At 42.2% G+C, this 13825-nt stretch overlaps 1 protein-coding gene across 1 annotated transcript; it reads right to left on the reverse strand.

The window, feature by feature from the left end:
* Positions 1-3917: 3917 nt before the first annotated feature.
* Positions 3918-13498, reverse strand: apbb1 (amyloid beta (A4) precursor protein-binding, family B, member 1 (Fe65)). The gene is made up of 14 exons (XM_056441523.1): positions 13380-13498; positions 12115-12776; positions 11022-11227; positions 10878-10937; positions 10710-10789; positions 10537-10603; positions 10242-10388; positions 9606-9733; positions 8815-8929; positions 8602-8686; positions 8453-8533; positions 8205-8320; positions 6528-6704; positions 3918-6392 (listed from the first exon to the last, which is right to left on the reverse strand). The coding sequence occupies exons 2-14, from the start codon at positions 12752-12754 to the stop codon at positions 6237-6239; spliced, it is 2058 nt and encodes a 685-aa protein (XP_056297498.1). The 5' UTR covers positions 12755-12776; positions 13380-13498; the 3' UTR covers positions 3918-6236.
* Between the last annotated feature and the right edge of the window lie 327 nt (positions 13499-13825).

Below are 13825 nucleotides of genomic sequence, written 5' to 3' on the forward strand. Positions count from 1 at the left end.
GTATCTTAAATACATCTTATATAAATTGTATGTATATACACTATACTCTTTTACTTGCCAAGTAAAATCAAGTGGGTGAAAAAGTTAAATAAATAGGATCGTTAATATCATATTAATATCCTCTTTTACAAAGCTCTTGTATTCTAGCCCAGTTCTCTACTTTTATGTATTACGTGTTTTAATCCAGGACTTTGACATGCTATATTGAGTATTATTACACTGTCGCTCAAGCAAAGGAGATAAATACCTCTGATGTTCTTTCTGTGCACGGCTCTGAGTGAATTCTTGTGTTGCCTTCGGGTCAATTTGACCCGATTCAATGTTTCACCCTCCTGTCGCCTTCGGGTCAATATGACCCGATTCAATGTTTAACCTCCTGTTACCTTTATATTTACTAACATATTTTACCTTGAGGTCAATATGATATAAAATCTCCAGAAACTATTAGAATTAATATTGTTTTCAAGTTTAAGTGTGAGGTACTTTATGTTTGTTTGTTGACTCCCGAAAGAACACCGACATTAAACATTGAATCGGGTCAAATTGACCCGAAGGCGACAGGAGGGTTAAAACACAAGATGATGACATGTTTGGGGTCGTGTGCATGTTTAGGGTCACATGGCCGAGCATCACCACATGCTGCATGCTCCAGGACAGCAGTCAGTGGAGACGGGGCTTCCTCTCATTGTGCCGTGTGCACTGAGCTGCTACTTAACTGCCCCGGAGCTGCAGGAATCGCTGGAGGACCACTGGAGAGATGATTATCCAGACACCGGTGGGCAGCTGTCTGCTCCCACTGGCAAAGCAATCACCGTGATATTTGGGAGCGAATGAATTGCTGAACATTTTAAGATTAGACCACTTAATCCCCAAATGAACGGCTCAGGGCGCTGACAGAGATTGTACCAACATTTGTGTCTTGTCGTTTATCCTCCTAACACCTCGCGTCACTCCATGTTGTTTTAAGTATCTCATATTATTCTGGCTTTTTATAGGACTGCGGAAGCAGTACTCATTATTTTTATGAAACTCCCTGTAGTGATCGCATAAAAAATTGTTATCCTCTCCTATAGTTTTTTCTTTGTTGCTGTTCCGCCTCCGTGCCTTCACACGTGTCCTGGGGCCGTGTTTGATTTGCTGTGGTCCTGACTACAGTTCGGCACTCGGCGGCGTCGTCTCTGATTACCAAGAAGCATAGATCTCTGCAGAAGTGGGCAAAACAAACACAAAAAAGCAGCAAAAATAGTCACGTGTAAGCTGTGTCGAAGTCGAGGCTGCAGAGGATATGAGATTCTTGTTCAAAGATGTATTCTTGCAATCTGAATCAGTCAGAAAAGCCTGCGGCCTTCAGGGATTCCGATCATCTCTCTGAGACTTTGATCCCAGGTTGAAGACGGAGCTCTATTATCTAGCCTGAGATTGGTGATTTGATTGAAGAGCCCAGCAGAGGAAGCGCGACTCCTCTCCTCCTCACCGAGAGGAAAAGTAATGTTCCACAAGGCTACACATTCATTACTCAAAATAAATCTCCATTAAACAAACGCCATAAGCATAATTAGGCGAAAGGAATAATTATAATTGTGATTAGTTTCTCGTTGGGCCGACCTATGTAAATCGTGATTGACAACCGGCAAAAACGGAGTGAATAAATCAAGTTTCAGAGATACAGAGACACATTGCGCAACAATAACAAGCATCCGGATACAGAGCGGACAAAGAGATTCAGGGGAAGGGTGGCTGGAAACATGCCACCACGACACATTCGTCATCAATGCACAAAAGACTATTGTACATTTTTTGTATTAGGATTCAGAGGGTTGTCAAAGAATGCATTACATTGCACAGCATTAAAAGTACACCGAGTTGCAGGTTCACCTACTAATACATTCAGACCAGACCTGCAATACGTTCGACCTTCCATCATGGTTGTGATCTTCAGTTTCGGTTGCATCCTTTTGTCTCGTCCTGTTGATATAATTGTGGACGACAAAATATATGCAGACTTTTCTGAAACAGCGGTAACAAAGCACAACAGCAAGACGCACATTGCATAATTTAATTCAAACTAGTGTCAACCTGAGTCCCAATTGCACTTCATTTCATAGTATAATGAGTTTGCAGTTGGCGTATAAGAAATACACCGACTCAACGGTTTTCTAGGATAGACTGTGTTTTCCAAAAATTCCTCCAAAGTGTATTTTCTTTAAGCACCATCAACAATTAGTTTGAAGGTTTTCCACCAATGATTAGCTCCTCTTCATTTGTTGCATTGTGGGATAATAATTCCCATCAACAACAGCCTCAAACATTAGGACGTTTCCAGTGTAAACACACTACATACTCTAAACTTACTTATAATTAGTATAATCCATCCATCATCAAGACCGCTTCATCCTCATTAGGGTCACGGGGCGCTGGAGCCGATCCCAGCTGACAGGGCGAAGGCAGGGGACACCCTGGACAGGTCGCCAGTCCATCTCAGGAATTAGTATCATATATGTTTATATTAAGAATCTACAGCCATGCTAGTAGTAAACTGAGGCTGTTCTGAACTAAGTGCACTCAATGACGATGTTGTTTAGCAGGTCAAATGTCTACCATGTTTACCATCTTGGGTTAGGGGCTTGGCATACGGTGCACTGCCACTGAAATGTAAGTCTGGAGTGTTCGTCATCCCTAAAGCTTTGTCCCGAACATGGCTTCACACACAGGAAGGCTTCTGAGGGCATCTCACCAAAGTGGAAAAGAAAAATCCCACAAATACAATTGGATTGGAGAAATATAGATTATGGTGCATTATGACGGTATTGATTCCGCAGTCGAGAACCGACTTTTTATTTCTCACGTCTTCCCAGACAATTTAATGTCTGAAAAATGGATTTAAATGTTACACGAAATAATACCAAGACACAATAACTTCCATAAAGGTTATTGCTGGACTGTATTGCTTCGTGATGTGTACCTAATAAACTGACCACCGAGTGTAAACGCGAGCCCATCGACCCGTGTGCTGAGCTTTATTTGCAGTGAAGCAGTAACTTTGGTATTAAAATGCACCGCTGATAAGATTAACACCCATTGGAACGCGTAAAAATTGTACAAACATTGTATGTGTAATCTTATGTTTTTAGGTTGGTTTTATGACATCTGCCTCTCAAGACTACAGATGGAAAAATAACCTCTTGGCTAACTGGCACATTTACAGAAATGGTTTTATTAATGTGCACTGTCCCTTATCAAATAAACCAAAGAAAGAAAGAAAAATGATGCAACAGGACAGACTATGGCAGAGGACTTCGATGTTTCACCTCAGTCAATAAGTGAAATAGCAGAGGTCCGAGTCTCGCTCTTCAAAAGGAAGCCATGGCGCCTCAGCCTTGATCTGCCGGCAGGGCAGTCCTGATATTTGTGCAGCGATGGTGAAGCACATTATAACCAGTGTGCCGCCACTGTGGATTCCACTTGATGTGCACCTTTCATCTCCAAAAGCAATCTCTTAGGGAAACAATAACCCGCCCCACCCATTCTTTTGAACTCACCAGGTGGGGGCAGCAGTGCTGATAGGACGTGAACATTGTTTTGTTTTTTTCCCTTTCTCCTTTTTGTTATTCTCTGCAAGGCTGGTCTGCCAATACACATGTACAACCAGTGTCAGCGGGTTTAACGCGTATGCAAAAGAGCCAGACAGGTTGTGTGTGGCTTCTTTACATTTTAATGGAAAAGCTGAAAATGACAGATAAAGCCATGAATACAAAATGGAAAGAAAGAAATCCACAACTAGAAACCAAAGGAGACGTCTTCAGGCCAGAGTATCCATCCCTCCTTTCTATGCAAACTCATCTATTCAGACACACTTGGCTTCACACAACCCCCCCCAAAAATCTGCCACGATATTAAAAGACCACAAGTTAAACAGGTATGATATGTTCACATTTATTGTGCAGTGACTTTTATATACATACATTTTATACACCTAATTTACATGAACAGAAATAAATTAATCTGCTAATGTTCTTGAACTCATCTGGCTTTAATGTTGCCACTGACTGGACACAGCTCGCACATAAAAAGCTAATATAACTCCAAGTGACACATGACATGGCAGTAATACGAGTCAATGTAGACTAATTCTCATTAGTGTTATATCTTACACACATAAGGAAGCAGTTGGTAAGAGTTTTAGTGTTAGTGATAACTTCTAAAATGTTTAAAACATTTTTAGGAATCTATGAGAGAAATATGTTTTATAAGAAAGGCTAGTTATCATAAAGCATCGTCTTGCTTTTAAAATTGGTTGACCAGGTCCAACAATAAGGTCAACCGTGCAGCCCGCACGACGGCTTTAGAGCCGGGAACCCGTCTCAAAGAACCGTGTCTCACTTCTTCACGATAGGATTCATTTCCAAACATGGAATATATTTTACGTGGCTAATTTCTTTTTAAAGCCATTTTAGATCATTTTGATTTAGTCTCATGAACTCCTCCCAGCGTTGAAAAAAAGAAAAAAACTCTTATTTTTATATTTAAAAGTTGAAATCAGACGGTTCCTACACTTTTGTAGGAACCGTCTGATTTCAAATTTAAATATAAAAATAAGTGTTTCTTCAACGCTGGGAGGAGTTCATGAGACTTAATCAAAACGATCTAAAATGGCTTTAATTTTAGACCGTAGATGTCTCATTACGCGACAGCAACACAAAGTCTCACTTCTTACCATCAGTGTTATCCATAAAGACACCAGTTTCATAGATGCCGTTGTGTCTTTTAAATACAAAGTTGTATTTGCCACACATTCATTTTCACAATATTTGTTTTAATTTAATTGAATGATGTGGGTTTGTCTGATTTTGTATCTCTTATGGAGTGTTAATCAGTTCGCCTGAGGAGATCTAGTAAGCTACCAACGTCCCAACGTGGCCAAACAAATGCCCCGCAGAGGTCAACATCACCACAGAATCTTACAAACTGCATCTTCAACCTAAGAGATGACTGTTACTATTGCGCTACATACAGTATTTATCACCGACAGACACAAAGATAAAATACAACTTGGCTAATTAGTGTTTTCTTCATAAAAAAGTAAATCTAACAAACTAACGTGAATATCATCTTATTTGTGTACATTGTAATGTGTGGAAACAATAACAAAAAAAAGAGATTAACTGGAGTGGCCAGGGCCCACACATGTCAAAATGTGGCCAAGGAAAACGCAAAAATGTAAAGCACTCGAGAAACCATCTCTAAGTGTCCCTTATACACAAACTGTAAATACAAACATTAACCTGCTCTCATCGTTTCAGTCTGAAGGAACTAACAGGAGGTCTAACGTTCTACTGCTAGCTTATGATAAACACCGACACCAACTAGAGTGACATGCCTATGCAACACGGAACAACACGACTCCAGCCTCCTCTTACCGTACGGAAACACAGAGAAAGCATTTACAGGGTACATCGATGGGTCCTCAGCACTACACTGCTGCGAGCAGCAAGAACTCGGAGCTATCAAAACATGCAGCGCGTGGCGAGTTTCTACAGTACGATTCAGTCGTTGTGGGTGTGCAAACCCCGGTGGCTCCCGACGTGACAGATGACCGCGAAGCTCTTTGGAAGACTAAAACACATTGGGGGAGGGGCCATAGAACCACGTGGCACGCCACCGCGACGCCGCTTGTGTTGCGTTACAACCGAAGGTGGTGAAGGGGAGAGATAATCTAGACGAGGATTCTTGACAGCGACTGTGTCGCAGTACCTTGTTTAAAAAGGAAGAAAGGGAGGAGCGTTGGAAATGATCATTGCACCGAGGAGGAAACGGGAACGAGACCATTTCTCAGAGAGAATCTAGCAAGCTCTTTTTCAAGCAAATTCTAGCTTCTGCATGTAAATATATTTTACATCCATATCCAACATTCATAGCATTGTTTCTGTTAAAACACAAAAATAGTTAACTCACAGAAAGAATCCTAGCAAAGAAAAACTAAATTAAAAAAAATTGGAGGCCAGGGTTTTCATCCGTTTAGAGATGGGAGTTAAAAATGAAGTGTATGAAGTAAAAGCCAAAAAGGGGAATAAATGCAATCTTTTCACACAGCTGTTTTCCTCACAAACTATTCCACACACCAGATTAGTGACGAGACAAGTGAAACGGTGGGGGGGGGGAGGGGGGGGTGACATTGAGATGGTGGCTGTGGTGATGGACCTTGTGTTTCATGGACTGTGGACCATCTTCACACCAACTCAAGGAGATTGCGGGCCTGACCTGTAGCTCATGAAGCTGCCCAGAAGACTCTGCACGCCCTTCTTGACCCGTCGAGCCACAGAGTCAGCAGGAGGAGTGGGCAGGCAGGAGGTCAGGCTGGGCGGACGTGCATCCAAACATTTCTGGTAACGAAGCTATGAAAACAAACCACAAGCGGAGTAAATGGCGTATCACAGACACAAGACTAAACGGACGTCTTCGCTTGTTCAGAAATAGCTTTAAGGTCATTTACATCCCTCTCATCTCTCCACCTGTATGGTCTCACTCACCATGCAGGCAGCCTGCACAGCCTCGCTCAGGCTCGCTGCGTTGGGCTCACACCAGAACATGTGGCAGGTGTACTCTTGGGGCCCCTCTGACATGATGAAAGCAAACGCGTGGACGTTCCTTCCCACGCCCATGAAGGACAGGAAACGCACCCTGCACTCGGACAGCACCTCCTCGCTCTGGGGTTAGAAATGGACATGACGGTAAAAGAATTAATAACATTTACTTTTAACACTTACGGTGCTATATGTTTAGCATTTTCACAGTTTGACATGTTCCATGCCAAGGTTGACTTAACCCTTGTGTTGCCTTAGGGTCATTTTGACCCGAATCAATATTACACCCTCCCCCCGCCTTTGGGTCATTTTGACCCGATTCAATGTTTCACCCTCCTGTTACCTTTATATTTACTAACATATTTTACCCTTTGGGTTCAATTTGACGCCAGCAATTAAAACCTCCAGAAAATTATTAGAATTAATATTGTTTTCCAAGTTTAAGTGTGAGGCACTTTATGTTTGTTTGTTGACTACCGAAAGAACACCGACATTAAACATTGAATGGGGTCAAATTAATCCTAGGGGAGGGGTGTAATATTGATTTGGGTCAAATGACCTTCTAAGGGTTAAGAGACGTTTATACTGGTGGAGTAAATAATGCAAAAAATGTAAAACATGTAAGACATGTTTAACCAATCTCTAACTGTCGGAAGTATACAACGTTCCCAACAGAAGAAAAACTAAGTGGAAAAGGTCAATCACAGAGGATCCACTCACAGGATTTGTGAGATTTAAAGTTATGTCAGAACTGGTAAAGTCAACAGTAATACTAGAATATAGTACACTGAAACATATCGTTTACATCCCTATAAAAGCACATCAATCCTCTCGGAGTTCCTGTCATTCATGTTCAGAATGTAGTCGGTTACCTGTTTTGAAATTATTGTGAGGGTGGCTGGAGCAATATTCACTGAGACCGGAGTCCAGTGACTTGTATCTTTGCCCTTAATGGCTGCCTCAAGCGTGTCGTTGATTATATCCATCCCTGGGAAACAGAAATAAACAAAAGCACATCACAAATCATAGTTGTGATCAGGACACAAACAGAAAAAATATACCGACACAGCCATCTTAAACGATGACATAAGTCACTATATATTTAACGGTGTTTTCTTACCAACTGGCTTAGCCACAGCCTCACAGCCAAGATAATAAACATGGAACTGGTAGAAGAGTTCATTTTTTGGAGCAAGGCTCTGTCAAAAAGGAGTAAAATTATGACACACGCCATTAACGCACCGGTACTTTGCTTTACCTTCAATAGGGATGATCACAGGGTTACTCAGGTCAGAGCTGAGCCTGCTCACCCCTGGCTTGGTGGCCTTTCTCTCCATCATTATCTTAAGTCAAATTAAGGGATCGGAAATTGTAAATTTGTGAACGGCAATCTCTAACTGTCGGAAGTATACAACGTTCCCAACAGAAGAAAAACTAAGTGGAAAAGGTCAATCAGAGAGGATCCACTCACAGGATTTGTGAGATTTAAAGTTATGTCAGAACTGGTAAAGTCAACAGTAATACTAGAATATAGTACACTGAATCATATCGTTTACATCCCTATAAAATCCCATCAATCCTCTCGGAGTTCCTGTCATTCATGTTCAGAATGTAGTCGGTTACCTGTTTTGAAATTATTGTGAGGGTGGCTGGAGCAATATTCACTGAGACCGGAGTCCAGTGACTTGTATCTTTGCCCTTAATGGCTGCCTCAAGCGTGTCGTTGATTATATCCATCCCTGGGAAACAGAAATAAACAAAAGCACATCACAAATCATAGTTGTGATCAGGACACAAACAGAAAGAATATACTGACACAGCCATCTTAAACGATGACATAAGTCACTATATATTTAACGGTGTTTTCTTACCAACTGGCTTAGCCACAGCCTCACAGCCAAGATAATAAACATGGAACTGGTAGAAGAGTTCATTTTTTGGAGCAGGAAACTCTGTCAAAAAAAGGAGTAAAAATTAAGTGACACACGCACACGCACACGCACACGGTACTTTGCTTTACCTTCAATAGGGATGATCACAGGGTTACTCAGGTCAGAGCTGAGCCTGCTCACCCCTGGCTTGGTCGCCTTTCTCTCCATCATTATCTTAAGTCAAATTAAGGGATCGAAATTGTAAATTTGTGAACGGCAAGTCAGGAACACATGGTTCATTATAAGGCAAGATACGGCATTGAATTCATAATGAACCAAAATTCATTCCAATGGTGGCTGACCTTTGAGCACATCTCATGGAGGCTGGTGGCGATGTTCTTGGCAGGCGAGTCACAGCGGAAAACATGACACTTCAGAACTTGAGTCAGGTTGTCTCGAGCCACATAAGCAAAATCCCTGCAGATGAAATCAAATGGAAAAGGTCACATTTACATTTTGAATCGTTAATACAACATCATCTTTGAGCCAGCTTGAACTAAGCACACAAATATATAGAAATGTGTCCAGCTTTCAGAAGATAGTAATCGTTAATGTGTACCTTTCCCTGTTTATGGTGGAAAATGCAGCATGAAAGAAAAACACCATTGTTAGAGGGAAGTGAGACAAGAAGAGGCAGAAACAGTCCGAGTTGTCTTTGTTTACAATGCTCCTCACAATGCAGCAGAGGGCAGCAGAGGGCAGCAGTGTGCAAGAACACAAACAGTCTATGCAAGAGTACAATGAGATTGTAATTGGAACAGATTTCTTGAGGAATGTCAAGCCTCAGAGCCACAATGAATCATGAGTACAGGACTACATTATCTAAAAAATGTAATTAAAAAGTAGACTGACAGAACACTCAAAAGTTAGATGTGCTTTCCCCCCCAGATTTAAGTGAGCACACTGGACATATTTTCACGAAGCACAAACTGAAAATGTAAGGAAAACTTTCTTTTCTCCTCCATACCAAATTAGAAAATGTATAATTATTAACAAAATGACAATCGCATATGAAATAGAAGTGGCATGTGATCAAATGAAGCCTTTTTGAAGCCTGTGTTGTCAATTGTGATCTTGTTTGGTGGATTCTGACCTGCCGTTGTCTCGGCCAACACCCCAAACACGGATGCTGCCAATGGGCTGAGCATGGAGCAGAGTCTGACCCAGCGGGTCGATCAAGTTCATGGTGTCCTTCTCCAGGACCATCAGCATATCCTTACCCTGTAACACACACACACACACACACACACACACACACACACACACACACACACACACACACACACACACACACACACACACACACACACACACACACACACACACACACACACACACACACACACACACACACACACACACACACACACACACACACACACACACACACACACACACACACTCAGGATGAGCAGCCTGCCTGAAAAACATTTAAACTAACTAGGCTGCTGTTAAGTTAACATAATTCTTAATGCATTAGTATATGGTTCAACTTTTACAATTCGAAAGTATTTTGCTTCAATTCAAATATTCATTATTCCATGAAAACTTTTCCTTACCTAAAAATACCTGGAACTATATTCCCATTTTCCAAATGTCAATCACTCACTTTGTTTCGCAATAACCGCCAAATACAAGGCTGTTGTGTGTAGACAGCGTTTTCAAATGCATCTACATCAGACATTACAGGAATTGTCGTCGTCTGTGAAACTCTGTTAAATCCCCTCACCTCTCCCCAGATACCGGCAGTGTCATGAAGGTTGTGTTTGTGATAAGAAAGCTGCCTGATGCAGTTGTTGACCGCCACACTGCTCTTGCCAGGTACCATGTCCTCCTCGGACATCTCTACCCAGCCGAGGGAACGCACTGCAAAACACTGACAACACAAATATGAAGCACGTTAGCACAAAACAAGACAGCACAGGGAAGGTGAGGAACAAGTAAGGTAGGACTGGGTGGAAAGAGGTGGTGTTGTGCTCTATGAGTTGATGCTGCTTATTACCACTCTTTCAACAATTAATTACCGTAGTTTCCAAATCTGTGCCGAGTGGAGCGAGCTTCTCCTCTTCCTCGGACTGGGGGCAATTGTAACTACAACGAGAGAGAGAGAAAGATAAGTATAAGTAACAGAAAGAGAGTAAGATCAGGTGATAATACACAAACTATTAAGCCATCAAAAAGCTTTCTCAGCACATACTTCAGGTTTATGGACGCATAGCGTAGAGTTGCCCCTTCAAACTCCTTCAGACTTTGATCAGATGTAACCTCAGCCTCCTCCTGTAGACACGGACAAGAAGAAATAGTCGACAATGGAATTTTTTTACGCACACCGAGTACACCAAATTACATTCATGCCACAACTTACATTCCACAGTTCTCCTTCCCCGACTCCTTCATCTGTGCTGGAAAGGTGAGTCCAGGATTCCTGGCAAATTTAACAGGAAATATTAGTGTCTGTAGACTCGCATGGTGTTTGCCTCCATCCGAGCGAACGTGCATTCGACCTCACCTCAGTCTCCTCACAGGGCGTAGTCTCCAGGGACATACTCGAGGACATCATGGAGTCGCCAGCTTTGCCCATGGGTGAAGGAGGCTCCCACTGGGTGGTGCCGGTGGGGATGTGCCAGTAGTATGTGCCTGATGTATCTCGAACCCTCATCCATCCTGAAGGCAGGTCTGTGTCGGTCTCAAAGGCACTGGAATCCCAAAAGGACTCTGAAGGGCAGGGAGCAAAGGAGAAATAGACATTGTTTATAATTTCTGGTTGAAAAAGACAAGAAACATGACAAGGAAAGGTTCTGTTCAATTTAAAATGTTAAAAGTAGTAAAGTATGGTGTCTGACAATTAGACAAACTGGAATGTAATCTTCTTTACAAACTTAACCATAACCACAGCAACCGGCTTGTATTGCTTGATTATTGAATAATACAATATAATTCTGATGAGATTAGATTACTATGTTACTACTATAATATTGATGAATACATATACTGATAAAAAAAAAGGGCGCTGTCATCCCAAATAAAAATGTTTGACCAGAAATCACCAACTTCACCAAAAAAAAAGAGCATTAAAATGGTCTCTAATGCATGGATTTCACTCTACTGCACAAATTACGATAATTCCAGATGTATCCTTCATTTGTCTGAATAGTGTTTTAGTGAAATAGAGAGCTGTTGGCTATTTGTGAATAAAAACATTTTAACGAAAGAAAAGGGTGCAATTCAGGCACAAAACCCTTTCACAACAAGTGCCTGCTTTTATCGGTCCCCCTTCACTTGTAGTCTCACCTTTTCATCATTTATATGCAGCATACAAACATGTAATAACTGGTTTGTAGCACTCTAATGTAGTTAGGAATTATAACTACTTATCATTCACTATTGCCTGTTTATTCACAAGCCTCCACTTATGGGTGTCTCACCAAAAAAGTTTACATTTATAATAAACACTAAATTACAACTACATTATAGTGTGTTGTTTGCGTGCATCCTGTCGCGTGTGCAGGCTCTGAGACTCAACTGCTCAATCCAGCATGTCAACTGTGGCATTACGGCATGAATGTGTGACCTGGACAGCATCTCCATGTACTTCCATATACCTTTGTTGCCATTTGGAGCGCTGTCGGCCGGGTTGTCCTGAGACAGTGCAGGCCAGCTGGATTCCTCATCATTTGGAGTCCCGTTCATGTTGGAGAACAGGAGGCAGGCATTTCTCCCAACGACACCGCCCTCCTGCTGAGACTCAACATCAATCGATTCTTCTGTCGCCATCTCTTCTCTGACGTCACCCGGTGTTTCTTCATCTTCTTCTGATGTCTTATCCTTCTCTTTAGCATCTTCTTCTGTCTCTTTATCTTTCTCTTCTGTAGACTCCAGAGTGTCGATGAGCAGCGGCTGGTTAAGCATGTTCTTGGACTCCTCCTGACTGAGACCAGGGGTCATTGCTATCTTGGGAGACTTGGTCTGCTCCTCGTTCCCCTGTTCTTCCTGAGTGGTGTTCTGGTGAGGGAAGTCATCCGTGTTCCCATTCTGACTGATGTTGCAGTTGTGGTCCTGGTCCTGGTGGTTCTCAGCTACTTTCCGCAGCTGGTTCTGGCCTTCTTTAACCCACTTGGCATTGTTGCCAGTGGACTCCTGGTCACACCAGAGGCTGCTGTCATTCAGCTTGTTCTTCAGCTCTTCGTCTTGTTTTTGTTTGTTCACAACGTATGGCATAACTTCATCATCATGGCCACCCATGTTAACTTCCCATGTAACAGCGCTGATGGAGCAAGAGGGGGAGATATGTTAGCAGTACCGTCAGCAGGCTAGCGGTAAAAATGGCGACGTTAAGACAGATATTCTCATCAAAGTTCAGACACATGTACAGTGTCTGCTGGCTAAATATGCATCACGGAGTTTAAACCAGGCATATATATCGATACAATATCGTAGCTACATTGTCTGTAAGCTACAGCAGATAGCTCGTCACATACAATCTGGAGAATGAAGTACGTTTCGTGTTCGTCTCTTCCGGGTTGGCCTTCACCGCTTTTACTTTCACTGTTGGATTGCTTCGTCGAATGTGAAACGCACTTCAGCAAACAAGCCTTCCATTTGCCAACGCGACCTTTTTATATTTGGTATTGAGCTCAATATCGAGCCAGTCAAGAGCACAGCGAGTCATGTTAGGTTCAGTCTGCTGCATGTGAACTGATATCTGGTTCTACAAGCAGCCTGCGTACCGAAACACACCAATATTAATAGCATGGCCGCAGCTGGAAATAACGGTAGTCATCTTGGCTAGGCTACCGTTAGCTCCTTGGCAAGCAGCAACATCCCAGCGTCGAGCTTTATCGACCTTGTGTTAAGAATGTCCACTTACCGGCTACAAGAGCTCCTGTTGTCTAAATGTGCTGGACTGTGCGAGCTAACTACATATTTCCATAAATCGTGAGGACTGACTTCGTTTGTAGATGGTGTTTTCTGGCGATGGAGGGCGAACCTGCGTCACCGGGATACGTCACGGCCAGAGCTCGCTGCTGCCACTCAGGCGCAGAGCAGGAGAACCTGATGAATTAAAGTGGACTTTTCCCGTCCATTTTGGGTATATTAATCCGGTGTTATACGTCTTTCGTCTGTCTGTAAAGCATAATTTATATATTTCGTGCCAGCAGAAATATCTGAAACAATACTGTTGACAGACTGTGGAAACATCTCTTTAGTTTGTGTTTATGTTTTTCTAGGTAATAATCACATGACACAACGAATCGATACTGAAATGCGTTGCCAACTATTTTAATAATACATTTTTATCGATTATATATATAT

This window comes from Pseudoliparis swirei, chromosome 20, assembly GCF_029220125.1.
Source record: "Pseudoliparis swirei isolate HS2019 ecotype Mariana Trench chromosome 20, NWPU_hadal_v1, whole genome shotgun sequence".
Lineage (NCBI taxonomy): Eukaryota > Metazoa > Chordata > Actinopteri > Perciformes > Liparidae > Pseudoliparis > Pseudoliparis swirei.